Source organism: Theropithecus gelada, chromosome 10, assembly GCF_003255815.1.
Source record: "Theropithecus gelada isolate Dixy chromosome 10, Tgel_1.0, whole genome shotgun sequence".
NCBI lineage: Eukaryota > Metazoa > Chordata > Mammalia > Primates > Cercopithecidae > Theropithecus > Theropithecus gelada.
In genome coordinates, this window is record NC_037678.1 from 73,441,192 (window position 1) to 73,468,864 (window position 27,673).

At 47.2% G+C, this 27,673-nt stretch overlaps 1 protein-coding gene across 1 annotated transcript in view; it reads left to right on the forward strand.

The window, feature by feature from the left end:
* Positions 1-27,673, forward strand: part of STK35 (serine/threonine kinase 35) — a 47,512-nt gene that overhangs the window by 14,140 nt on the left and 5,699 nt on the right. The window contains exon 3 of the mRNA XM_025400167.1: positions 1,761-2,510. Within this exon, the coding sequence (XP_025255952.1) occupies positions 1,761-2,473 (713 nt within the window). The 3' untranslated portion in view covers positions 2,474-2,510. The remainder of the gene's footprint in view (positions 1-1,760; positions 2,511-27,673) is intronic.

A 27,673-nucleotide genomic window follows, 5' to 3' on the forward strand; every position in this document is an offset into this window, starting at 1 on the left:
AACTTTCTTTTTTTTTTTTTCTTTTCTTTTTTTTTTTTTTTTTTTTTGAGACAGAGTCTCGCTCTGTCGCCCAGGATGGAGTACAGTGGCCGGATCTCAGCTCACTGCAAGTTCCGCCTCCCGGGTTTACGCCATTCTCCTGCCTCAGCCTCCCGAGTAGCTGGGACTACAGGTGCCTGCCACCTCGCCCAGCTAGTTTTTTTTTTGTATTTTTTAGTAGAGACGAGGTTTCACCGTGTTAGCCAGGATGGTCTCGATCTCCTGACCTCGTGATCCACGCGTCTCGGCCTCCCAAAGTGCTGGGATTACAGGCTTGAGCCACTGCGCCGGGCCCAAGCTTTTGTTTTTCACGTCACATCGTCTTGGTCCAACCCAGAACTCAGACCACTGGCTTTAGTAGACTGTGTGCCTTGGTAATTTCAGGGCTGTTTGGGTTAGCAGAGTCTCACCCAGATCACTGCTTTTCATTATAATAGAGTAAATGACTAGTAAAAGGAACCCTCTGCCAGAAGCTATCTGAGGAAGTGCAGTCATTTTTGGTAGGATGGATACTCCATACTGGGGCCAGAGAGAGGGTTTCTCTTCAGGTCCTGGCTCAGTTACAAACGACCTTGTGACCACCCAGAGCAAGGCAGCACATTTGCAGGCCCAGCCTCTCATCAGTGAGATAAAACATCTGCCTTCTTAGACTTAGCTTCGGGAGCAGTTGTAGTCATCAAACAACATCCACATAAAGATTCACTGGACTATCAATTGCTTTATAAAGAATATTGAGATTTGCTTGGAGAGGTTGGTTACCAGCTTTCCTAGAGTTTCAAGCCCACACAATTTAAATCTTATCTTGTACATCGACTTTAGACTCTGCTGTTCCCACCAGCCTTCCTATTTACACCTTTCTGGTCTTTTCGTCCCTGTGTTCCATCATCCATTCCATCTTTCAGCCTAGAATTACCTTCCTGCTCCCCCACTGATCTACTGCCTGCCTTTTTACAGGGTAAGTTCAGTCCTGCCCTCTCTGACACCTTTAGATCTGGCGGCTCCTGCCCCCACTTCACTGTAGGTGTTGACCCTGATGGAGATGTACGGCTTTTGATGGTTGCTGCTGTGGATACCTGTCATCTCCTTGAAACTAAGCCTCATAGAGACAGGGCATGTTATGTAGCTAACTTGTGCTAGGCATATGGTGGGCTCGCAGAAAATATTGATGGATCGGAGTGTGCCTCTGAAGTAAACCAAGGAAATTGTAGGAGCGTGCCTCTGAAATAAAGGAAATGGTAGTGCCATTCTAGGTACATTAACAAGAATCCTTCTGTAAGTCAGGAAAAAAAAGAGGGAAGGTCATTTGCTCAGCATGGAGTAACAATGATATTAGAAGCAACAGACCCGTGACAGCCTTCTTGCATGCTTTTCCTTGTCCCATCTGCCCAGCAGCCTTGGGAGGTGTAGGTGGTATGGCAGTGCCTGTTTGGAAACAGTATAATGAAACAAAAAGGCTTTGCGGTCCACCAGACAGCAGTAAAACCTGAGTTTCCACCTGGGCCTCATTCCAAACCCAGGTGCCTGACACCAGTCCCTGGTGCCCATGTCATACCTTGACTTGTTCTGTGTGAGTAGAAAGGGACTCAGTGCCAGTTTTGCGGGTCCCCTTGGAGCAGTTGTTTGTCACCAATGTCACTCTTGAATACACTGCGTCCTTTAGTTCAAAAGAAGTGTGACTATGTCCATCTCACTCAAGCGCCTTCCTGTCTTCTTTGATTTAGGAGAAAGGATCCTGGGTTATGCTGAGGAGCCCTGCTATCTCTGGTTTGTCATGGAGTTCTGTGAAGGTGGAGACCTGAATCAGTATGTCCTGTCCCGGAGGCCGGACCCAGCCACCAACAAAAGTTTCATGCTACAGCTCACGAGCGCCATTGCCTTCCTGCACAAAAACCATATTGTGCACAGGGACCTGAAGCCAGACAACATCCTCATCACAGAGCGGTCTGGCACCCCCATCCTCAAAGTGGCCGACTTTGGACTAAGCAAGGTCTGTGCTGGGCTGGCACCCCGAGGCAAAGAGGGCAATCAAGACAACAAAAATGTGAATGTGAATAAGTACTGGCTGTCCTCAGCCTGCGGCTCGGACTTCTACATGGCTCCTGAAGTCTGGGAGGGACACTACACAGCCAAGGCGGACATCTTTGCCCTGGGCATTATCATCTGGGCAATGATAGAAAGAATCACTTTTATTGACTCTGAGACCAAGAAGGAGCTCCTGGGGACCTACATTAAACAGGGGACTGAGATCGTCCCTGTTGGTGAGGCGCTGCTAGAAAACCCAAAGATGGAGTTGCACATCCCCCAAAAACGCAGGACTTCCATGTCTGAGGGGATCAAGCAGCTCTTGAAAGATATGTTAGCTGCTAACCCACAGGACCGGCCTGATGCCTTTGAACTTGAAACCAGAATGGACCAGGTCACATGTGCTGCTTAAAATTCAGGGCTAAGCATTTTGGGTGATTTTAAACTAGGTGAGTGCTTTCTGTTGTTTTTTTGTTTTTGTTTTGAGGCAGGGTCTCACTCTGTCTATCAGACTGGAGCGCAGTGGGTGCAGTGGCAGGATCTCGGCTCACTGCAACCTCTACCTCCCGAGTTCAAGTGAATCTCGTGCCTCAGCCACCCGGGTAGCTGAGATTACAGGCATCTGCCATCATGCCCAGCTAATTTTTGTATTTTTAATAGAGAAGGAGTTTCACCATGTTGACCAGGCTGGTCTCGAACTTCTGACCTCAAGCGATCTGCCAGTCTCAGCCTCCCAAAGTGCTGGAATTACAGGCGTGAGCCACCATGCCCAGCCTCCCTTTTTTTTTCCTGTGTGCCCGCTTCTTGTACTGGGTTCTTCATTCTGGACCCTGGGATGGGCCCTGTGAAGTTGGGGGGTACTACAAAGTTGAAGAAAACTAAGTGCTTCTTATCAAAGATTCCCCCCCATGTCTTGATGGGAGAAATGTGCAATTATCTGAGTACAAGTTGGAAAGTCTAGAGAAGTCTTCTGAGAGGAGGTTGCGTTTAAGCTGAATCTCCCTTTTTTAAGAAACACTCTTTCTCATCATTATAAATGCTCACTGTAGAAAATGTGCATAAGAGGTAAACAGTTTTTCAGAGAATAAACGCTACCTCTAATTGTATCCCACCTACTCACACATCCAGTTCTGCATAGTTTAGATCTTGCCCTAGCTGGTTGAGGTCTTTCTCTTTTTACTCATTACTAATCTGAGCATTCCTCCATGTCGTACTTTAAAAGTATGGCTTTTCAGGGACGGTGTGACATTCCCGTTATATGTACCATAATTTAACCATTCTCCTACTTTAGAAAACAGATTTTTTCCATTTTAGATACTATAAAGAATGTATTAGTGAATATTTATGTAGAAGTCTTTGCTTATTTAAAAAATTTATTCTGAGGTGGGCGGATCACGAGGTCAGGAGATCGAGACCATCCTGGCTAACACAGTGAAACCCCGTCTCTACTGAAAATACAAAACATTAGCCAGGCGTGGCGGCAGGCGCCTGTAGTCAAAAGAAAGCTACTCAGGAGGCTGAGGCAGGAGAATGGCGTGAACCCAGGAGGCAGAGCTTGCCGTGAGGTGAGATTGCGCCACTGCACTCCAGCCTAGGCGACAGAGAGAGACTCCGTCTCAAAAAAAAAAAAAAAAAAAAAAATTATTGTGAGCTTTCCTTTGTCAAGTACAGTCATGCTCCGCGTGAACAACGTTTTGGTCAACAAGGAATGGCATATTATATGGTGGTCCCATGAGATTATAATGGAACTGAAAATTTCCTGTTACCTAGTGATGCAGCTGTTGTAATGTTACAGTGCATATTATGATGCAGTGTGTTACCTTTTCTGTGTTTAGATACATGAAAACTTACCATTGTGTTGCAACTGCCTATAGTGTTCAGTACAGTAACATGCTGTACAGAATTGTAGCCCAGGAATGATAGGCCATACATGTCATCTAGGTGTATAGTAGGCTACACCATCTAGGTTTGTGTAAGTACACTCTTGACATTACACAACAGTTGCCTAGTGACTCATTTCTCAGAGATCGTTAAGCAGCCCATTGTTCAGCGACCCATGACTGTACTGTGCTAGGCTGGGGTGACATGATAAGCCAAATCAGAGACTTTCCCCGTCTTCATGAATTCTGCATCTTAATTAGGGAGAGAAACTCCAAGTTGAACTTGGTTTCATGTGTAGTATTCTCAATGAAAGTATTTTTGTAGTGAGTCACTAGGTCTGATTCTTCCAATCATAATTGTTTTATAGCTGTTTAAGGAGAAGAGGTATTCAGGGAAATTGATCTTTCGGGTGTTGATGCACAGAGTCAAGAGGAGGGAAGTGGGGGTGAGGGAGCATCCCAGACAGACAGACCAACCTCTGCAAAGGACCTGAAACCAGAGGGAGCCTGGCACATTTGAGAGACTAGACCAATTTGGGTTAATGAGGAATGTAGATGTGGAAATTAGAGAGGACAGGGAACAGTGTAGACAGAAATCGAGCTGGAAAACCCAAAGGTGTATTTATAGGAACAGCAGAATAGTTCAATTGGACTGAAGTTTAATGTATGTGTAAGAGAAAATTGACCAGCATATATGCTAGGTAGTTTCACATGTACCATTTTGTTTCACCTTTACAACCTTGCAAGGGATTAAGTAATTTACCCCAGATCCTACTAAATTAAGGATGGGTATATCTTATTCAAGCATCCCCCACCCCCTTTTCCCTTAATATGGTAAGCTAGAAGTAAGCTGCTCCTACACTGTGCCGGTCTTGATGAGGTGATGGAGCTAGTGCTGATCTCCTAGTGGTCACAGGGAGCCTTAGGAGCCATAAGGCACGGAGCTTTCCATCACTTGGGTGGGTTCCCTCCCTTTCCCTTCATTATCCTCTGGTTTCTAGGTGGGGTTGGCTCATACCAAGTTGAGCTTGGTTTCGTGTGCAGTGTTCTTAGTGAATGTATTTCTGGAGTGAGTCACTTAGGTTTAATTCTTTCATTCCACAAACATGTATTCCAGGTGCTGGGCCAATTGGTCCTACCACCCGTGGGTAGGAGAACAGCACTCCCCAAAGCTAGGTTTAGGGTAGTGCTATATTAGAAACCGAAAGGGTTGGCTAGACAGTGTTTTCAGTGTATTTTGTGCTGTCATTTCCCATTTCCATCGCATCCTTTTTGCTTTTGAAAGACCTCTTAAAATTCAGATTTGCTCTGGCGTAGGAAGGTTGTCCTTGGAAGAGGGACCTGAATTTAGGTTATGATTATGGGGTTGTCATAACTAATTGAGATCAGGGCTTCCATTTGGATATCCACACTTGAGATTTGTGCTGTTTTGCAGGGCAGACTTTTGGCTGAATTGGAGTGATTGCTTCATCTAGGAGAAACAGGTGACCTTGAGAAGAGGGGGAAAGATTAGGAATATGGTTACTGGTGAGTTCCCAGGCTGTTTTGTTAATTCATTTTGTGGTTTTTATAGCTAATCTTTACAGTACTAGTGGTGCCAATTTGACCATAACCTATCCTCCCCTGTCTTAGGTGGGCACTTAGAATTGTGGGTCTGGGCCCAGGTCTGTGACCAGAGCCAAACCCTGTGTTGCCAGAAGCTTCAGATCAGTTGTGTAGATGAGCTGTATCTGACTGATCAGAGAATCTGAGGCTTGATTCGGGAAGAACATTGAGTCTGACCTCCCTTTCTCCTGCCAAGTTTTGTAGATAGACAAGCTAATTTCATTTATTCGTTCAACATGTTCTTTGGAAACTATTTCCAAGTACCATTTTAGACACGGTGAACGAAACAAATTTTTGCAGTGCGGAGCTTAACATTCATTCTATTGGGAAGACAGACAGTACCCATAGGTGATGTACAAGAAAGTGCTCCGTGCTGGGTGCGGTGAGAGGGTAGGGTGAGAAGAGTAGAGCAGGGTAGGGGAGATATGAAGCTTGGGTGGCAGGGAAGGGTGGGGTTGTACTTTTAAATGGAAGATATCAGAGTGGGTCTCCCAGAGACAGTGACCTTTGAGCGAATGTTGGAAGGAGTTGAGGGAGTGAGTCGCAAGGATTTCTGAGGAAAGAGCATCTCAGACCGAGGTAATGGCCACTGTGAAGGTCCTGAAAGTTGGCTAGAGTGAGCAAGGAGTGTATAGGAAGAGATAAATAACAGGAACCAAGTAGTAGGCCTCGTAAGCCTCTGTAGAGATTTTGGCTTGTGTTTTTGGATAAGAGGGAAGGCCATGGGGATGTTTTCAGCTGTGTGGTATCTGCTCTTTTGAAAGGATCACTTTGCATCTTGAAATAACGGGACAAGGTGGGAGGCTGTTGCAGTAATCCAGGTGAGAGATGACGATGGCTTGAAACAGTGGAACAGAGAAGTGATTATTGGATTTTGGGGTTTTTTTTTTGAAGTCAGAGCCGGCAGGATTTCCGGCTGGATCATATGTGAGGTATGAGAGAAAGGAATTAATCATCACTTCAAGGTGTCAGCCTAAGTGATTGGAAGAATATTGAGCTGCCATTAAATAAGGTGGGGAAGGCATTGGGAAGAATAGGTTTGGCAGGAGAAAGTTAGGTTTTAGTTATCTGAAAGTTTGGCATGCCTATTTAGAATCCAAATACAGGTGTAGAGTAGACAGTTGGATGAGTCTGGAGTTCAAGGGAGGGGTCCAGCCAAGAGATACAAATTTAGAGATTTGCCACAGTACTGGAGTGGGTAATAGACAAGAGGAGGTCAGAGGAGTGAGGTCCAGGTGATGCAACATTGAGGGTGGGAAGAAAGGAAGGAGCCAGAGAGAGGGGAAAAGACATCAAGAGGAGGAGGGAGCCAGCTTGTGGCATCATCTGCTAGTTGATTGAGTGAGAGGAATTGCCCGTTGGATTTAGTAAATGGGAAAGCATCAGTACTTATGAACAATTTTGGTGGAGTAATGGGGAAACCTGTAACTAGAGTGGATTTGAGAGGGGAAGAGGAGAGGAATTGGAGACAGTGAGGGAATAGACCAGTAGTTCTCAAAGTTTTTGGTCTGAAAGCCTCTTTACATTTTTGAATTTACAGACTCCAAAGAGCTTTTGTTTTGGGTTATATCTGTGGATGTTTGTACTATTAAAAATTAAAATAGGCTGGGTGTGGTAGCTCATGCCTTGTAATCCCAGCACTCTGGGAAGCTGAGTAGGGGCAGATCGTTTGAGCTCAGGAGTTTGAGACCAGCCTGGGAAACATGGTGAAACCTGGTCTCTGGTAAAAATACAAAACTTAGCCAGGTGAGGTGGCACATGCCATAGGCCCAGTACTTGGAAGACTGAGGCATGAGAATCTCTTGAACCAGGGAGGCAGAGGTTGCAGTGAGCCAAGATCGCACCACTGCGCTCCAGCCTGGGCGACAGAGAGGGACCCTGTCTCAAAACAAAATAAAACAAAACAAAAAAAACAACAAAAAACTCTAGTTGCATAAGTAAACACACTTGACCCCTATACCACCATGATGAAAAAACACCTCAGTGTTTTAGGATTATAGATTTCAGAGTCGCATTTAAGTCAGGGCTAACTAGTTTTAGTTTTTTGCAAAAATAAAAGGAAATGTATTTTGGGTTGGAAACCTGGGATTCCCCTGAAGTGATGTCTAGTAACAATGCAGGGATGGAGTCTTATTTCCGTGTTTTCCTGACTGTGTGGCCTTAGGCAAATTATTCCACTTATGAGGGCCTCAGTTTTATTATCTATAAAATGGAGTTGATCCTATATATCTTACTGAGGTTGTTGGGGGGATCACAATAGGTTGTGAAAGTGCCCTGTGTAAACAGTCTGAATTAATTGTAGTACAGTAGCATTGTTTAGATCCACACTTTGGCCTAGGTAGAAGTGTTGGCTTCCGTTTTCCTCTGAAGACAGTGGACTTTGGTAGCCTCACTTTGTGGATTGCGAAATAGCTTTTCTTTTGAAACAAAGATGTAGTCAAGGCCCACCCTGTCCAATCACTTGTTCTAGAAAAGTATATCTATTTTTAAAGATCACTCAATGATGGGTCTGATCTCTTTCTTATTTGTCACTTTTGAAAGATATTTAATAATTCCTAATGGTTCCTACCAGCTAGCCACAGTCTTTCACCCCAAGCAGGAAGCCAGCCAAACTGATGTTCCAGGTGCCTCCGCCCACGTGTTACCAGGGAGAGTGTTGTGGGATGAGGGAATCTGCATTTATGGCCAAGTCTGCTGTCTGATATACAAACCTCCGTTACTAGGGCCTTTTGAAGCCAAAGCCCTCGAATGACGTCTTTTTGGAGTGGGCAACTAAGGCCTACTGAAGGAAATCAGATGTTGGTGTGACCTGAGGGGTCACAGAAAGTATTTCTAGTTCCATGTGAGATCTTGGTAGCTGCCTAACATCAGAGAAGGAAATCAGGCCTAATTTCTTGTTGAAGTAATAGATGACACATTTATCCCTTGCCTGGGGTCCAAAGATGTGGCTCTCGGCTAACGTACTGGGTTATCTGGGTTGGCCCCTTGACCTACGCTTCAGATTTCACTTCTATTCTGCAAGATCTCAGATTGTACCCCAGGTGTCCCCAGACCTCTAGTACAACCCTAATCTAAGACAGGAATTCACAAGCCCTTTCAGCTTAGCTGACAGGCAGAGCATATTTACCTGTTGAAGCCATACAAGCCCAATTCAATGACCAATTTGTTTGCTTTGTGCTAGAATTACACCCAAACTGTGTTGTTACACTATAGCTATCAAGTTAATCAGCAGTGATACTAAAAAATGGAAAACAAATGCTTAATTAACATGGTTTGTTTTAAACAGCAAAGTATTCAAAACAGTCTCTGGAGGATAAATTTTAAAATGGTTTGAGGTGAGAAGTTGGGACCCCCAGTACTGGATAGGTCCACTCTATGACTTCCTGGCCCAGCTCTCGGGAATGCCAGGAACTAGCTCCTGCCTTACAGGACTGCCCTCCCTTGCCTGTACCTGGTGCCTGGCTGAGGAGTGTGGCAGCCTGAGGGGTAAGGCTGTGAAGAAGGGCGGCAGTGCCAAAGATGACCAAAACAGCAATGATTCATGGTCATCCCTGGGCCGAGTGCTTTATGACCAATAATTCCTTTGCTTATTTTCAAGTAAATTCCTGAAAGTCACAGAGCTAAGAAGGGGCAGAGCCTAGGCTTGAACCCAGGACTCCGTCCATGGCTTTAACCAGTTTGGTGTATTGCGTCATTGAATCATCTTTAAATTTAAAATGTTTTCCTGATTGAATTCAACAAATAACTGAGCATCTAAGTAGATGGAATTTCCTGCCCACCAAGCCCAGAGCATCATGAGATGCGTGGTATGGAACACTTAGTAGGCTTCAAGAGGAGATAGTTCCTCTCCTACTCTGAAAAGGTCAAGAGTATGGTGATGAGCAGCCAGGGAGCCCGTAGGAAAGTAGAAGCAAGGAAGGTTCTTCCTTCATGGGAAGGTGTAACTGCCAAGGAGTCGAAGGCAGTGGTTTGGTTTTGCACCCCAGAAGGTGATCCCTGCTTAGTCTTTGGTAGAGCCTTGAATTTCCCAAAGGGAGGATGGGAGACGGGAAATGCTAAGCTGTACCCTGAAGTGGGTAAGATTGGAGGTTTTATTAAGAGCAGAGAGATCGTGGGGTCAAGATGGTGTCTCTTGATGATCAATTCTTTGATCCAGGCAGATCCAGAACCCCTGAACCCCTGAGACCCCATACAGTAGGGGTCACAGCTTTGCCACACCCCATCTCACTAGCGCTAAACAGCTTCACAAGAGGTGGGGGTTGTGAGTGAAGAGTCGGAGTGTTTGGTTCTCTTTTCTCTCAGGAAATTGAAGCCCAGTCTTCAACTGTGAAGACCCTGGTGGCTCTAGGTACCTGTATACAAAGAGATATGTCCCTTGGGGCCTCATCTCTCTGCTGGTGTTTTCTGAGGCGTTTTCCTCCCCAGGTGGGGAAGGCTGGTATTTTATTTTTTTTTTGTAAGTCCCACAAGCTCCCCAGTGACCTGCTGTTGCCATCTCTTGATTGTTTCTGCCGCATCAACAGCAGGAAGCTGAGCTGTCAGTTATGTAATGGGGCCAATGGCCCCCCAGGGATAATCTGTCCCTTGCAGCTCTGCAGGACATGAAAGCATCCATGAGGGGACAGGCCTGGCCCGGGGCTGTTGACGTCAAGGCCCAGTTGCTGCTCACATGTTCTTCCTCCGTGGCATCCTTGGCTCCACCTAACCTAGATAGCATCCCTTTGGGTAAATCAAAGTGGCTCTTGTAATCGTCCAGCTGTGAGCAAAGCTGCCTGATGTTCAGGGGTGCTTCCACCTCCCATTTCCTCTTACCCCAGGGACACAAAGACACTCCCACCAACAGTAATAGCTACTGGTTATCAAAACCTGCTTTGAGGGACCCCTTGACTTGTGCAGGGCAGAGACCCTGCCTTTTTATTCCAAGCCCTGAATTAAGCACTTTACATGTATCATTATCATATATCATCTGCTTAGCTATTCTGTTATGTGCCCTCTTTTCTGCAGATAAGGAAGGGGAAAATCACTTTCCTAAGGTTTTGAGAGCCAAGATTTGAGACAAGGTGTATCTGTCTGGAAATTCTGCTACTCCATTCTGCGTTCTGCAGCCTCTTAAAGCCACTTTTAATGGGTTTCTATTCTGAGGCAGATGGTGGCTTCCCCTCCAATAGCACCACACAGTAAAGCACCCAGGGCTGCCATGGGCGTCCTTCACAGTCTGACACTGGTTTCAGCACAGGCACACTGTTTCAGGGCCACCAGCCATCCCTTCGGGTGAGGTCAGCCTGCACGTGGGTTCCTCCTGTGTTTCAATGACTGCCCCAAACATTGGCAGAGGAGGCAAGGCTGAGATAGTGTGAGGTGCCCATATAACCAAGGTCTGGCAGCAGAGAAGACAGGAGCCAGGTATGCAACCAGGTCAGAATTGCCAAAAGGTTGGAAAGTAGGAGATCCAAAGCACACCTCCACCCACCAGCCGCTGGGAAAGCACCCGGCACTGAGGGCATGCTGTCAGTCAGCCAGTGTCTGGCACCAGCTACGAGGAAACGGCTCCAATAAGAGCCAAAGGCATTGTACGTGTCTGTGGTCCTGGTGCCCTGGCAGAAGCCCATTCTGAGTGAATCCAGCCAGGGATTTAAGGTTGATGAGGACCCAGCAGAATGGCAGCAGTTGCTCTATTTCTTTCTGACAAATCTTCCAGCTCACTCATTGAATCCTGACTTAAGCAAGGGATTCCATCACTCGTGCTTACTCTGAATGATGTGGCTGCCCATAGCCCTGTGTCGAAAGAGTCTAGAGCCAAGTCAGATTTGGTGGGCAAGAGCCCTTCTGGCATATGGTAGACACTTGCCCAGTAGAGGCATTGATTGTTTGGACCCCAGTATGGTCTCCTAGGAACTTAGTTTAATAATGCAGATAAGATATGGACACTTGGTTGTAGTGGGTTATAGATGGCTCAGTAGAGATACAGGAAGACAGGAAAGAGTGGAGGAGGTGGTATTCCAGGCTGGTTCTTGAAAGTAAGTTTAGGGGTACCTTATAAGCCAGGTGAGATGTGAAGGGGCCACATCTCAGGGTACATACTCGGGTTTGGTTTGATTACAGTGTTCTCAGCTACAGGAGGAAAGGGTACTGTTCAGGTAGTGAAATTCCCAACTGGAGATACATTGTGGACCCAGGACCTGGGGAGAGTGCCCAAGGTTCTGTCTTGTTTAGGGCAGCTGCGTTCGGGCTCCTAGCCCCTCTTTTCATTTCCACTAGTGAGTCCGCTGTGGTATTACAAAATCAGAGGAAATGGAGATCTCCTCCAGCGTTTCTAGGATTCAGAGGCATGGCAGGCCTTAAAACTGCCAAGCAAGTTTAAAATAAATCAATACCGTAAAACACTGCAATGAATTTCCCAACTTTAAAGAAATTTCACTTTCAGTTAGAGGTGCCAGGGGAAAGCTATAACTCAGCCTGCATTGTACACAGGTCAGAACTCTGTATTTTGTTTCTTTATTAAAGAAAGTGATGTCTAGGGACATGGGAGGAATGGATTAGGGCCACCCGGGCACTCCACAGGCCATAGTGAGGAAGATGAAAATGCATTTTCCCAGGCTGCAAAAAGCATCTTGATGTGGTGCTTGGGGAAGTCGCTTTATGAATGGGCACCTTTTTTTTTCCCCTGAACTCAGAGGCATGGTAGTGTAGCTGTAATGGGAGGCAGGTTGGCCTTGTTATATCGTGTTGGGTTTTAGTATTGATTGTCTATTTTAATGGGAAAACCACAAAGATGATGTGAACCAGTTGACTCATTCTGCATTTACTTCCATCTTTGTGGGGAAAGAAAACCCTTCACCATGTACAGCGCCGCTTTTTTTTTCTTTTCTACTTTTTTTGGATGTGCTTAAGACATGCCCTCTCAGAAAGCTAGGCACGCCCAGGGCAAATCTAAGGCATGGAGCTGGGAGTATAGTGTTGTCAGATTTTGGCAGGTTGTGTGGGCATTACCAGCACAGCCCGGCCTTGTACCAGACATAGAGAGAACTGGAAGTCACAAGTAAACACTCTGTTGTTAGTAACCAGATTGCATCTTGGATCTGATGACGTTTGGAAGGAACCCTTGGTTTGCATAGAACAGCAGAAATAAGTGATTGTACCACACCCCAGACAAACAGGCTAACTTTAACTTTTAAAAATATTTTGGAGTTTAGGCCAAGTTCCCAAACTGAAATCCAGATGTCACCACTGACATGGTCCAGAGGTCCTCCTCCCTCTTCTGACCTGAGCATCTTAGGGCCGAGGTACCAACAGGTATAGCAGGAAAAGCCTTCGGAGAGCATGTAGCTCCTTCCTGCTGCTCCGGAGTCCTGTAAGCAGGACAACAGCTGTCGCAGTAATGTCAGACTCCCTCCTGCTCTTAGAACTGAGTTGGGATTGATGCCCTACGGAGACCCAAATGTGAGTCTTCAGCCTAATTATATAAACCTGGGTGAAGTTTAACCATGGTTAAAAAATTGCTTTCATTTTATCTGCAGCAGGAACAGAGGATGTCATGAGTAAGGAGTGTTGGTGAAGATGTCTTCAAGCCCTTGTCTCCTTTCTGCTCCTCCTCACTCGATCCCACCCCCCAACACACAGCGTCAGTGAGAAACCCTAGCACCAGTGGTTCTCAGGATGTGCTTCCCAGACCAGCAGCATCACCTGGGAACTTGTTAGAAACTCATATTTCTGGCTGCACCTACTGAGTTGGAAACTGGGATGGGGTATTGTGTCAGCTCTCCAGATGATGCTGATGAACACAAAAGCTTCAGAACGGCTCTGGCAAAAGAGGGTGAAGGTGCAGTCATCCACCCTGCCATCTTTTAAACGTGCAGACCATTGCCCTCACCTTTTACCCTTTTACCTTCAAAAAGCTTGGACCTAGGCCTGAGAATCGGAAGGGCCTGTAAGGTCCTGGCTTCTATAATTCCGTAAGTAATTGTATAATTACCTAGCACTGTGACTTGGGCAAGTCACTTCTCCAGAAAACCAAGGTACCTGAAGGACCACTCTTGTCCCTTTCACCCATTCCTCCTGCCCTGGCATGTTCCTAGTTCCATGGTGGATGTGGCTCTGGGACCCTGGGACAACTGACTCCCACTCAGGCTCGCTCTCTTTTTTTTTTTTTTTTTTTTTTTTTGAGGCAGAGTCTCGCTCTGTTGCCAGGCCGGAGTGCAATGACACGATCTCGGCTCAGTGGCTTCACGCGATTTTCCTGCCTGAGCCTCCCGAGTAGCTGGGATTATAGGCGCATGCCACCACCCCAGCTAATTTTCGTATTTTTATTAGAGACGGGGTTTCACCATGTTGGCCAGGATGGTCTCAATTTCCTGACCTGATGATCAGCCCACCTCGGCGTCCCAAAGTGCTGGGATTACAGTCTTAACCCGCTGCGCCAGGCCTCTAAGTGGAATCTTAAACGTGACTTTGAATCGTGACTAGCAAACTTCTTTTTCTGTTCCACAGACATGTATTGAGCACCTGCTGTGAGCCAGGTTTGGGCCGTGGAGATGAGAATTCCCAGCCTCAGTTCATGTAAACCCTGGGCATCTCTCTGACCCTCTGAGTCCACCTCCGTAAAGGGGGGTTGCTAACGCCTAGAGAGTTTGCCATGGAGATTACACGGAACGTGTAGCTGGCATAGGTCTGCCAGGTGTGCAGCAGGTACAGCACAGGCGTTGGGTCCTGCTGCCCTTTCATGCCAGTTCTCAGGCACGCTGGTGGCAGAGCGAGAATTAGTATCTCGGAATGTTTGCAGGCTCATGTGCTTCCCCCTCCCCCACCAATAAAAAGGAAAACATGCGTGCCCGAGGGGTCCCGTTAATCTTTTGATCAACTGTGTGTCAGGCACTGTGGTGGGTACCTCTATTAATATAACACATGGGTGAAAAAAGCAGACATGGTCCCCACCCTTGAGGTGCTGAGTTTGAGAGACATGTCATATGGGAGTACCATAGGTACGGTTTCAGTTGTGTGTAAATGAAAATAGCAGAAAATGAGGACTTGCCCAAGGCGGTCAGAGAAAGGTTCTCTGAGGAGGTGGCATTGAAGCCAAGACCCGAAGGATGAGGCCTCTGCCAAGCAGAGAAGAAGGGAGCTGGCTGGAGTATGGTGGTCAAGGCGGAGTTCAGGAAGAGGTCACTGGCTGCCCCTGCAGCTGTGGAAGCAGGGAGCCCAAGTAGGAGGCTGTGGCTGTCCAGGTTAGGGGAGGTAGTGAAGTGGGAGCGAATTCAAGGTGCATTTTGGAGATTCAAAAGGGCTCTCAGATGGGTTGAATTTGGAAAGTAGAAAGGAGTGGCTCAGAGCTGACTCCATCATCAGTGGCTTGAGTGACTGGGTGGTGGGGACAGAGCCATGTAAGAGTGAATGTTGCAGCAGGAGAGGGTTTCGGGGAGTAGGGAGATACATAAATGTGTCTTGGTCATGTGGACATGACTGTACTCTCTGCTGCATGGGTGTTTGTGGTAAGTGGCGCCCGTTTATCTGGGTCTTCTCAGGACTGTTGGATCTCAGTTTTGCTGCTGAACAAAGAGCACCTTCACAGGCACAGAATGGCCCCTTGGACTCAGGGCTGCATTCATGACTGAGGCTTGCTACTTTTTGTTCTTTTCTTGGTAATCAGCTTCTCATTAGGTGATGATGTGTTGCTCTTCTGTCCTTATTTGCATCTGCACTCTGCTATAATTGTGTCTCAAGAACATGGCATTTTATTGTTTTTGTACTGTTCTGCTTTTTAGAGCTGAAAACCTATGCGGGGTCCTGTCACATGGGCAGCCTGGTGATCCTGTCACAGGGCAGCTCTCCAGTGTGGGCATCTCACTCTCTCTTTATTTATTTATTTTTACTAGTTATATAACATCAGAGTCATGATTGCTGGCTGTAAAATTGATTTTGAGAACCACTTTAATTTGTAAATTGGGAAATACTTTCTATTTTGGGTTAGGGAAAGGCATACAGGGGAGGGAGGTGGAGGAAGAAGGTCTGTAGTCCCTGGTTTCAGTAATCTTCAGGTTTCTAAGTGCAAGCATCAGGAGCTGAGGGGCGGCCCTCCAACCTTATCTGGACATTCAGCCAGTGGGGAAGGGGCTTCGGAGTCACTCCTTTGGCCATCCTGTCACACCATGGTTTGAATGACAATATAGGCCGTGGGTAGAGGTTGCGTCATCTGCCTGCTCACCAGACCCCCTTCCCTGGATCCCTGGGGACCCTAGGTCTTTACACAAATTCAGCAAATGGTTACTGAGAGTTAGGAACTTGCCGATCATCCTGCATTCACTATATACTCATGCATCACTTAATGATGGGGATATATTCTGAGAAATCCATTGTGAAGTAATTTTGGCTTTGTGCATACATCATGGAGCGTTCTTACACAGTCCTAAATCAGACACCTAGGCTATATGGTAGATAGAGCCTATTGCCCCTAGGTTGCAAATCTGTACAGCATGTCGTGGTACTGAATACTATAGGCAGTTGTAACACAATGTTGTTTGTGTTCTATACGTGTAAATATAGAAAAGGTACAGTAAAAATATGGCATAAAAGGTAAAGAATGGCTGGGCTTGCTGGCTTATTCCTATATTCCCAACACTTTGGGAGGCCAAGACAGGAAGATCACTTGAGCCCAGGAGTTTGAGACCAGCCTGGGCCACATAGGGAGACCCCCATCTCTTCAAAATTATATTAAAATTTTTTGTTTTTTCAAAAAACAGATTAAAAATAGTATACCTACATAGGGCACTTACTGTGACTAGAGCTTGCAGGACTAGAAGTTGCTCTGGGTGAGTCAGTGAGTAAGTAATGAGTCAGTGTGAAGGCCTAGGACATTACTGTACACTATTGTAGAATTTCTTTCTTTAGAAATAATTAACCTTAGCTTACTGTAACTTTTTTGCTTTCTAAGCTAAAAAACTTTTTAAAACTTCTTGATTCATTAACATTTAGCTTAAAACACAAACATGAGACAGGGTCACGCTCTGTCATCCAGGCTGGAGTGCAGTGGCGCGATCTTGGCTTACTGCAGCCTCGACCTTCTGGGCTCAAGCTGTCCTCCCGCCTCAGCCTCCCAAAGTGCTGGGCTTACAAGCCTGAGCCACTGTGCCTGGCCCTTCTTTCTTCATATCCTTATTCTATAAGCTTTTTTCTATTTTAAAAAATTATATATTTTTTTACTTTTTAAACTTTTTTGCTTAAAAACAAAAGCCCACACATTAGCCTAGGCCTATGCAGGCTCAGCGTCAGTACTCCCCACTCTTTTTTAAATGTTGTGAAATCCTCACCTGCATCCAGAGTATTGTCGTCCCAACTCCCACTCCAGAGAAAGGAAGTGATTTACTACTGGCCACATGGCTAACTCATGCCAGCTCAAGGGCCAGAGCTCCAGTGCTCGTGCTCTCCATCGAGCTACCAAAGAGAGGTCATCTGAGCAAGTCCATATGCACCACACTGTTTCAGGGTCACCAGGAGCTCAGAGGAGGGAGCTGGCTTTTGCCGAAGAAGTAAGTGATGGCAAAGTAGAGGACACGTGACTTAAGATGGACCTTGAAGAAAGACGAACAGATGAGGATATTTGAAGTAGGGGACATAGCACGTCCAAAGACAGAACACTGGAATTTGTGGAGAGTGCCTATCCCTAGGTGTGTTCACACCTAGAGTTCACACCTAGAGGCTAGAGTAGAAAGCTAAATATGGCTAAGTTGCCAAGAGCCTTGAATGCCAGCCCGAGGAGAATGAACTTCATCCTGCCAAAAAAGATGAGGGTGAGTGGGTAGTGGTGAGCAAGGCTATATTTTAGGCAGGTGAGTCAGTAACAATGAGGGGAGAACTGTCAGTCCCCCAGGAGGAGGAGATGAGATGCCACACCAGCAGCACGTGTCTTCAGAAAGTGTGAGACTGCACAGGCACCTTCCAGAGCATGGGAAGGCGGAAAGGGGAACATCTGAATAGGAAGATGAGAAACCTTTGCTTCTATATTGGTGTCAAGACATCAAGAGACTTGCTGTTGAACCTGTTGGACTGGTCAGTCTAGGTTTAAACGGCAGCTCTCCTACTTACTAGCTGGGCGGCTTTGGGCAAGTGATCTACCTTCCCTGGGCCCCCATTCCCATGTGTGGTCAGTGCAGTAAGCGTTGCTCACTGTAGGCTGTGTCCGGCGCAGTTCCTAGCTCCTAATGAGAGCTGAGTCAATGATGGCTCGGTGTATTGCCCCCATCCTGCTGTTTTGTTTGTTTTTGCCAAATCCTCATAGGCTAATCATACATTTTCACTTTGCTTCTCACTAACAATTTGTGATAGCATTCTTTCCCCCAGAGAGATCTCCAAACCCCTTAGCAAGTGCCTCCAGTGAGTTCCCCTTGGCTTAGTGGGCTTTAACTGGTTGTTGTAACCAGAAGTTCATATGGACCTCTCTGTGGGAACGACCTTGTTGGCATCTTTCTTTTTGTAACCACAAATTATTCTGTCCCCATATGGAAAAGTGACCGCTCCCCTTTAGCTAGTAATGGCACTTCAGCATCTTCCTCCTGGCAAGGGCCCTGAGAACCTCAGCCTTTCCCTTAGGTTCTTTCTTTGCTAATCACAGCAGCCACAGCTGAACCTGTCTCTCTGGGGACCAACTGAGGCAGTTGGCAGCTTTTTTATTTTCAGCCCCACACTTAATAAGTTGGGGAAGGGAATTAGGGTATCCATGCAGCTAACTGCCAATTACCCATGCTGTTTCTGGAGACAAATAGTTCCCCTTAGTTGGTGTTGGGTTCTACCCAGTGCCTGTGTACTAGCTAAAGTGCTTAGGGGAACTACCATCCCAGTGCCCTATTGCCTTTTGACCTCCCAGGGCCAGAAAGATGAGGTTTAAGTGAGTCTGGGTTCTCAGACGCAGACAAGATGACTCAGTCAGTGTGCAACCCTGCTGGTCACCACGGAGACCTGCAAATCTCAGAATCTGCAGTCTTGCCTTCTGTTTCTCTGTGTGCATTTGGCAAACTTTTTAATACTAGCACTTTTGGCAGTGTACTCCAAGGAATCAAATTGTTTAAAACAATATTAAGCAAGTTTTCATGTCTAGGAGCTTTCACAGTAACTGTTTGCTCCACTGCCCTGACTTTCTGGCACACTTGAGATGCAGCTGACATCTCTTTGCAGCAGCATGCTGTCTCAGCTTTAAGCTTTGCTCAGACCCTTTCACTCAGTAAGTCATACCGTGCTGACTTACTGGGCCTTACGTGGGCCTGCCACTTGTTGCTGCAAGAGTGTGTGTATCTTCCTTGTATAAGTGGGATGTGGATTGAGCTTCAGGGACGCAGCATAGAGCCTGTCTCCTGCTGATGACATTCATCCACTTTAAAGGGGAGTCTCAGGCTGGGCATGTGATGCGCGCCTGTAATCCCAGCTATTGGGGAGACTGAAGCAGGACAATCACTTGAACCTAGGAGGCGGAGGTTGCGGTGAGCTGAGATGGTGCCACTGCACTCCAGCCTGGCAACAGAGAGAGACTCCGTCTCCAAAAAAAAAAAAAAAAAAAAAAAAGTGGCGGTGGGTCTTGGGTTCTGCGAGAAACCTTCAAGGAGGAGGAGGAGGACTCACTGTTGCCCTGTTAGAAAGGGCTGTGGTCCATTGGGCTGAAGTCTGCCTGCCTCCAAACACTCTTTGGCCTGATGTCCCTCAGCGCCAGCCACACAAGTTGTACTTCTCACCTGTGCTGAGGCGCCCTGTTGAGAGGACTCGTGTGCCGCTGTCCAGTTAGTTTTTGCCTTAATAAATAAGGGGCCTACAAAGGGCTTCTTACTTCTCAGTATTCTTTGTGCCCTGTTCCTTTCTCAGAATCTGAATGGTGTATTATTCTACCATTAAAAAAATGCCGGGGGCCAGGTGCAGTGGCTCACGCCTGTAATCCCAGCACTTTGGGAGGCCAAGGCTGGTGAATCACCTGAGGTAAGGAGTTCAAGACCAGCCTCGTCAACATGGTGAAACCCTGTCTCTATTAAAAATACAAAAATTAGCTGGGCATCATGGCACATGCCTGTAATCCCAGCTACTCGGGAGGTTGAGGCAGGAGAATCACTTGAACCAGGGAGGTGGAGGTTGCAGTGAGCTGAGATTCTGTCATTGCACTCCAGCCTGGGCAACAGAGTGAGACTCTGTGTCAAAAAAAAAAATGCCTGGGATGTACATTAAACTACCCAGCCTTCAGGGGCTTTGCAGAACCTGTGCATCCTTGGGGTTAGAAGGAGTCCAGATTAAGAACCCCTGTGCTGGCCCCAAGTCTTTCATTTGGCAGGTGAAGAAATGAAGTCTCCAGAGGAGAGTAGGGAGAGAGCTAGAGAGGCCTGGAACCAGGTTTCCCACCTTTACTCTTAGCACTAGGCAAGATCCTTCATCTTCCTGTGTTTCACTTCAGTGCCTCTTAGTAAGTTGCCTCCTGGGAGCACATTCCTGTGATTGCATCTGTGCTGTTATAGCCTGGGCGACCGTCCACGTTTCAGAGAATCCGTGGGACTGGCTTCCTCTGGATACACTTAAGTAGGTGAACAGAATTTGGAAGATGGCTGCAGGGGGTGGCTAGGTAAAGGGTGGACCCCTGCTGAGCACGGGCTGGTACTCAGTTCCTTTTGTAGGGCTGCCCCAGCCACCTCTTTAAACAATCCGTATGTTTTGAATGTGGCATATGGTAGTCCTCCACCAGCCCCACCATACCTGGCAGCACCCCAGCCAGGACTCCACCTCCTGGACTGCTTGTTAGCTAAAGAGACTTGTAGGATGTATTTGCCATTTTACAGATGGTTGGGTCTGGAAAGAGGCTTTGTGCATTTTAACATCTTGGGCAGGGCATTGTGGCTCACACCTGTAATCCTAGCACTTTGGGAGGCCAAGGCAGGAGGATCACTTGATCCCAGGAGTTCAAGACCAGTTTGGCCAACATGGCGAAATCGTCTCTACTAAAAATAGAAAAATTAGCCGGGCATGGTGGTGTGCGCCTGTAGTCCCAGCTACTCCGGAGAGTCACTTTGAACCCAGGAGGCGGAGGTTGCAGTGAGCTGCACTCCAGCTTGGGTGACAGCAAGACTAATAAGACTAATTAGTTGGGCACGGTGGCATGCACCTGTGGTCCCTACTCGGAAGACTGAGGTGGAAGGATCACTTAAGCCAGGGAAGTCAAGGCTGCAGTGAGCCAGGATCATGCCTTTGCGCTCCAGCCTGACAAAGCAAGGCCCTATCTCAGAAAAAAGAAAAGACATCTTGGGAAGTCCATAGCTTCAGACTAAACCGCAGTGTTCCAGTCATAATTCTACTCTTCTCATTAACTTCTTACCATATCTAATTTGGACTCCGGGGACACATTCTGAGGCCGGGCCTGCTCCAAATAGCCACACTTGGATTTCAAGGACCCCCTCCACGTAAAACAGATGTATTTGCCAAAGTTGGCCATCTTCTTCCCCTTGAAAGAAGGCCTCCTGTTGAGAAGTCAATAAGGGGAGGAGCAGTGGAGAGAGCTGAAATCTAGACAAGAGCCCCCTGGTAGTGTAACTGATAGGCTATGTAACGTCAGGAAAATCTACAATCCCTCCATGCCTTATTTCTCCCACCCAGCTCTGAAGGTGTGAGAGGGGAGCAGCACCCTGTAGCATGGTAGAAAAATAGCATGGGCTTCAGACTTGGACACAGTCCCAGCTCTGTACCTTACCAGCTGCTGGAGTTTGGAGAAGTGGCCCAGCTCTCTGAGCATCACTGTCCGCACCTGGCTTGCCGGGATTTTCAGTGGGAACATGTGCAGAGCACTTGGCAGTGACACAGGAACTCAACCAAAGGCAGAGATTTTTTTTTATAATCATGTGTTTATGTTAAAATCCTATCATGTGGAATGAATGATTCTGTGAAGTTTTATTGCTATGTACTAATTCCTGATTTCTAGCAATCACCTGGTATTTGAGTTCTTCCTAAAAACCCAACACTGCTGCTTGGTCACCTGAGAGGCTTAAGAGAAGCAGCAGACTCTCTCTGTCCTGCAGGAAGCTCGGGGTCTAAGATGGTAAGGTCGGAGCACACGACGAGGCTAGTGGGATCTGAGGTCATCGATGCCTTTTCACTGGGCAGGGGGATAGAAGAGTTCCCATAGAGACTGGGCCCTCTGGGAGTGTTTCCTGGGGAAGGCGTATGGAGGGGAACCCAAAGAGTGAGTGCGATCTGAGTGACAGATAGGGGGTGGGAGTTGGAGTAGCCAGACCAGCAGGAGCTGAAGACCCAAAGCAGGAGGGAGGCTGTCACCTCAAGAGAAGATCAACTTGAGGCCAGGCATCTGGTATGGAATTTTTGCCCCAGCAAGTGACTGCGGTGAGGTTTTGTGAGTTTGGTTGTATATTTTTGGATGTGATTTGCAGCCGCGGTTGTACTTACTAAGGTACCTCCTGTGCACCTCACTCTGCCTGCTATGTATATTATCACTGGTCTTTGTGCCCGGCAATGTAGACGTTTCCTCATTTTAGGCTGAGCAAACTGAGGCTCGGGGAACCCTGACTTGGTGAAGGTCAGCTGAGATGTAAATTTTGGATCTTCCTACTCCAAAGCCCATGCCTTGGGAGAACACCACCTCCGAGCCACGTTCCTCTGCATTTGGGGCCTGCCCCTGGATGTCTGCCTGTGGGTGAGCTGCCTTGGTTTGATCTCCTGGTCAGGGCTCAGATGTTGTAAGGCATGGACCTGTGGTCTTCTGGGTTGTCACGGAGCACTGCGAAGCTCCTGTTGTATATGTTGTTATAATCTCTGCCCTCTTGCTACTCTTTTTCCTAACATCTTGCTCCTTCTGTATACCTGAAGACTGAAAACAGTGTTATCCCATTTGCACTCCCATTCCTTCGACCCTGACAACGGGCACGTTCACAGCACAGTCATCCCTGTTTTTGCCCTACTTTAAGCACCACAGTTGGGAGCTCAGCCTTAGAGGAATGATGCATCAGAAAGCGTGACTCCCTGGCCTCAGTGCCTCTGACTGATTGGAAGAGACATTCGTGCTGGGGCCACCGAACCCCCCAGGGCTGGCATGTTGATGTCTGAATGTGAAAAGCCAGATGCTTTGGTGTATTAAACAAGTGAAGAATGACTCATTTGGAAGCTAACCCCACTTAGAGGAAGGGGAGGACTGCCCTCTGTGACCCTGACAGATGACTTTCCCTCTGTGCACCTATGAGACCTGCTTGCTCCACAGCACGATATGCTGAAAATTAACCTGAGCCTCAGTTTGCTCATCTGTAAGATGAGGATAATTCTTACATGGTCCTTGGGACAAATGAGGTATTGCATATTAAGCTTGCATGGCGGCTAGCATGTCATGGGCATCATTAGCTTCAGTGATAATACCACTACACAGGGCTGCGGGCGAATTCAGGGAAGAGTGAGTTCTTGGCTAGCCACCCAGTAATACCCCACTTTGAGTTTATACTGTGCCTTAGTCTATGAGTATGCCAGTGGGATGACTTTGTTTTCTGTTAACTAGATCTGAGAGGCAGGATAGAAAGAGAAAACTGGGCTTTGGGTTTGAAGTCCCAGTCTGTGATACCCTAAGAACTAAAATGACCATTAACATGAATGACAGCAAGATGGATCTTACTGAATGCCCCACCCTGTGTCAGGTGCCATGACAGGCAATTTACTTGAAGAATTCTTCACTCTTCACAGCAGGCCCCTGAAGAGGAAAGAGTTCCATGCCCATTTTCTAGTTTAGGAGAAGGAGACTCAGATCAATAACCCCTTGTCTCCAGCAGAGCTTGTATTTGAACCAGGACTGTCTGCCGTGGAGCCTGTGCTCTTCCCTGAGAGAGCACTGGAGTGAAGATAAACCTCGTGGTTACCAGACTTTCTTATTTCCTAAGACGGTGCAATTTTAAAAACTGGGGAGGCAGGTCCGGGAGGGAAGCAATTTTTAAAACCATTCATACTTTCAACATCATTTCATCAAACAAATGACGTTTTAGGCCAGGCATGGTAGCTCATGCCTATAATAATCCCAACACTTTGGGAGGCCAAGGCAGGAGGATTGCATGAACGAAGCCAGGAGTTTGAGACCAGCCTGGGTCACGTAGTGAGACCCTGTCTCTACAAAAATAAAAATTAAATCTAGCCAGGTGTAGTGGCATGTGCCTGTAATCCTAGCTGCTCAGGAGGCTGAGGCAGGAGGGTTGCCTGAGCCCAGGAATTTAATGCTGCAGTGAGCTATGGTTGCGCCACTGTACTCCAACTTGGATGAAAGAGTGAGACCCTGTGTCTTAGAAAAGAAAGCAAAAGGTAATGACGTTTTGACACTAATAAAGTAGGAAGGCCATCCTTTTAGAGTAAGGGATAATCACCAAGGTATTCTGTGCCTGCAGGCTGAGGAGTAGGGGAAGGAGGTGAACACATGAGCCATCCTTGTCTCCAGCCCCATCCTCCTGTGCATGTTCCCCTCAGATCTCCCAGGCTTCTGCTCTCCAAGCTGCTAATGGCCTTCGTGAGAGTAGTTTCTCAGTCTCCTTAAACAGACCAGACACCTGCCTGACTGGCAGAGGAGCTTGCTGGAAGACTGTTCACTGCCTCATTGGCACCATGTCCCCCTTTGTCCCCCGAGCACTAGACCTGTGTACCGGCACGTAAGCCTTCCATGAGCCTTTTTCTGAGTGAGTCTATTTATAAATGAAGGGATTAGATGGGTTTTAAACTCCACTTAAGCTCTTCTTGTCTTCTCTAGGAAGGGATTTTACATCGTTACATGTGAAAAGCAAGGGCTTTGGAGTGAGACTGCCCTGAGTTAAACCCTTTTCTCTAGCACTTACTGGCTATGAGGCTGTTCTCTCTTGAGCTTCAGTTTTCTCATCTCTAAGACTAGGAGGACAATAACCCCTACCTCTTAGGGTTGCCAGGGTGAAATGAGGCAATGGATAAAACACTCGATCCTTTGACAGTGATTGGAAAGCAGTGTGACTTTACGAGGTTGTTCCCTATAATGTAGTTAGAACTTGCACATACAGACTGCTCAGTAAGTGATTGCTGTTATGCCAGTTAGAAATAAGAAGGTGGGATGCCCTGAGATAACTTGGTCCAAGAGCTGAAATGAGAAAGGTAAGGATTCATAGCACGTTTTCCCAGATCATTGGCACCTTCCACCCCCAGGATCATCTCAGATGCAAGCTGTTGGAACCATTGCTGAGCCGGCTTTGGAAGCACTGATTGAAGACTCTCATAGTGCAGAAACTTTGGGTAGTGAAGCTGAAAAACTTTGGATTAAATGCTGGTTCTACTGCTCAGCAACTCTGGTGTGGGGCAAGTTGCTCCATCTCTCTGGGCCTGTTTTCTTGTGAAAACTGGCCAAATCCCTTCTCACAGTAATCATGGAAGGGCACTACAGATGTCAGTTGCAGGTTTATCACATCACCGCTTTTCATTATGCTTAGGAGGTGTGACTTTTGCCCTCAAGGAGCGGGGTCTGGTCCGAGGTAGGGGTTCCACAGAGAGGGATAAGAGCCCCGGTGGAAGCTGGTAGCCTGGCAGTCAGGCACAGCCTGAGCGGTGAGGGAGCTGAGATGTGGCATCTGCTAGGATGAAGCACCACAAGCCTAAGGCGTCTCCAAGGGCCCACTGGGACTGAGACCTACACCCTTTATTGTGCCCACAGGTACCTGGGAGGGTCTGCTGCTTAAACTCAGAACCGTGTGGTCTGAGCCATTCCTGTTCATAGCTACAGAAAGCGCCTCCATTACCTTCAGTGAGCTTACTGTGCTGTTAGCTCCCTGGGAAAAGTGCTCTTTCTGTGGCGGCCGATGGGAAAAGAACCCCAAGCCAAGATCCTCTCCCCAGTGGAGAGCCCTCGTCTTTTCCTTCTTTGTGCCCACAAGAGCGAACCAGACTCAGACCTGTAGGCTGTTCTGAGGCTTCCAACAGGAGGACCAGAGCCAGTGCCAGGGCTAGAGGGAGCAGGGAGGAGCCTTTGGGAAATGTCAGCTTCACTTCCTGGCGTGGGACCCAGTGATTACAGTGGTCATTACAAGCTGGTGTCTGAGGAGTTCTTGCAGAGTGCTGTGCTGTTGGTCTGACCTTCTGCAGTCACACTGTGTTCTGCTAGTTTATTATGTAAAAAGGAACCTCTGGTTTCTGAACCTGCCTCCTTGCCAACATTGCTTTTTAGCTGCCACGTGCTACCTTCCTGCTGATGGGCATCCTTTTCAGGAGATCGTCCGCAGGGAGGGAGGAAAGGAATGCCGGAAAGTCATAACTGGTCCCAAAGATTATTTTAGCACATCACATGTGGCTGTATAATTTCTCGTCGTATTTCACAAGGTCTTAATGTTTCAGATGGTAAGGGCCTACCCTATATACCCTCTTCCCCCATCTTCAGGTTGATCTGCTGTGTCTACGGAAAGCACAGAGAGAAAGCAATAGGCATGCTAAATAGAGCTAGAGTTTGAGATGGCTGCTGAATCATCAGGGAATATGTTTATGATGATTTTCTTTTTCCAAGTCAAAAACTGGGATACAAGACCCACTAGTGGATTTTTTTTTAGGGGAATTAACAGACCAAGGAATAGAAGCAGCAGAGTGAAAGACTGGGCCGGAGAAATCCTGTATTTTCTTTCCAGATCAGCCACACCCACTTTCTGGGTCACCCGCTCCTTGGGCCGGTAGAGCAGGGAGTCACACAGTCTAACCTCCCGTTTGGCAATGTGGAAGCTCTCCTTTGTCCACTCGGCATGGAAGAGTCCAGACGAGACCCCACATCTGGACCTTTCTGTTGGAGCTGCCGGCTTTTCTTGCTCTTTGAAGTACCCTATTTTTCCTATTAAAAAGTGAAATGTGACATTGGTGTGTGTTCAGTATTAAAAATCAGAAGTAGGGGAAGAGGAAAATCCAGTCACAACAAGCACAACATTTTGGTGTATTTCTTGTCAGATTTTCCTACACTGGGGGGTTTGTGTTTTTACATAGTTATGGTCATGCTGTGTGCTACACAACTTTGTAACCTACTCTTTTCCACCTACCCCAGGGAAGTGCTTTTGTCATAATCTTCAAAATGTCACGCAATGATCTCATTTCCTCTGTAGTATATCAGTGAGTTGAAGGATCATTTGCTTACCTAATCCTTATTTTTGGACTTGTGAGTTATTGCCTTGTAATTTAAATATTTCAGTTAACTTCTTTATCCATAAAGTTTTTTTCATATTTAGGTTTATCTGTTAAGCTTGGCTTTCAGGAGTGGAATTTCAGGGAGCCACCAGTCTAAACACCTTTGAAGCCCTAAAAACAGTGCCAGACTACCTTCCAGAAGCTTCTTCCCCTCCTCCAGCAGTGTGAGGGGCACCCTCACCAGCAGGAAACACTTTTAATGGTTGCATGGCTGAAAATCATGGCCTGTTCAGATTTAACACGTTTATAGTCTCTGGTTGGGGACAATTGGCTAGGAAGGGGTGGACTCATTGAGTATGTTCGTACCTGCTATGGGCCAGGAACCTGAGTCATTCCACTCAGACCTCAACCAAGAACGCCCAGTGGTCAGAGGAAGAAACTGAGGCCAACAGGCAGTAAATTATCCAATATTGTCCTATCCTGCTGCCTCTTGGGAGGACTAGCCAGGTCCCTTCCCAGGAGCTGAGGACAACGAGCTGGTGTTGTCAGACTGCGCAGGTGGCAAGTCATGGCAGCCACGGTGCTGGCTCTGCCTCACAAAGGAAGCCACTGGGGGATTGCACGCACAAAGACTTGTCTGCTTTGGTCATTCAGGCTGAAAACAGGCACTTTAAAAACTCCTAGATGGGCCAAGGTAGGTGGATCACTTGAGCCCAGGAGTTCAAGACCAGCCTGGACAATATGGCAAAACCTCGTCTCTACTAAAAATACAAAAATTAGCCTGGTGTGGTGGCATGTGCCCTGTAGTCACAGCTACTCAGGAGGCTAAGGTGGAAGGATTGCTTGAGCCACAGGAGTTCAAGGCTGCAGTGAGCTGTGATCAAGGCACTGCACTCCAACCTGGGTGACAGAGCAAGACCCTGTCTCAAAAAACCTCCTAGATGATTCCATGTACAACCAGGCTGGAGCACTGTTGCCCTAGATGGCCCGCCCTGCCCAGGACAGTGCTATACTTAGCACTGATC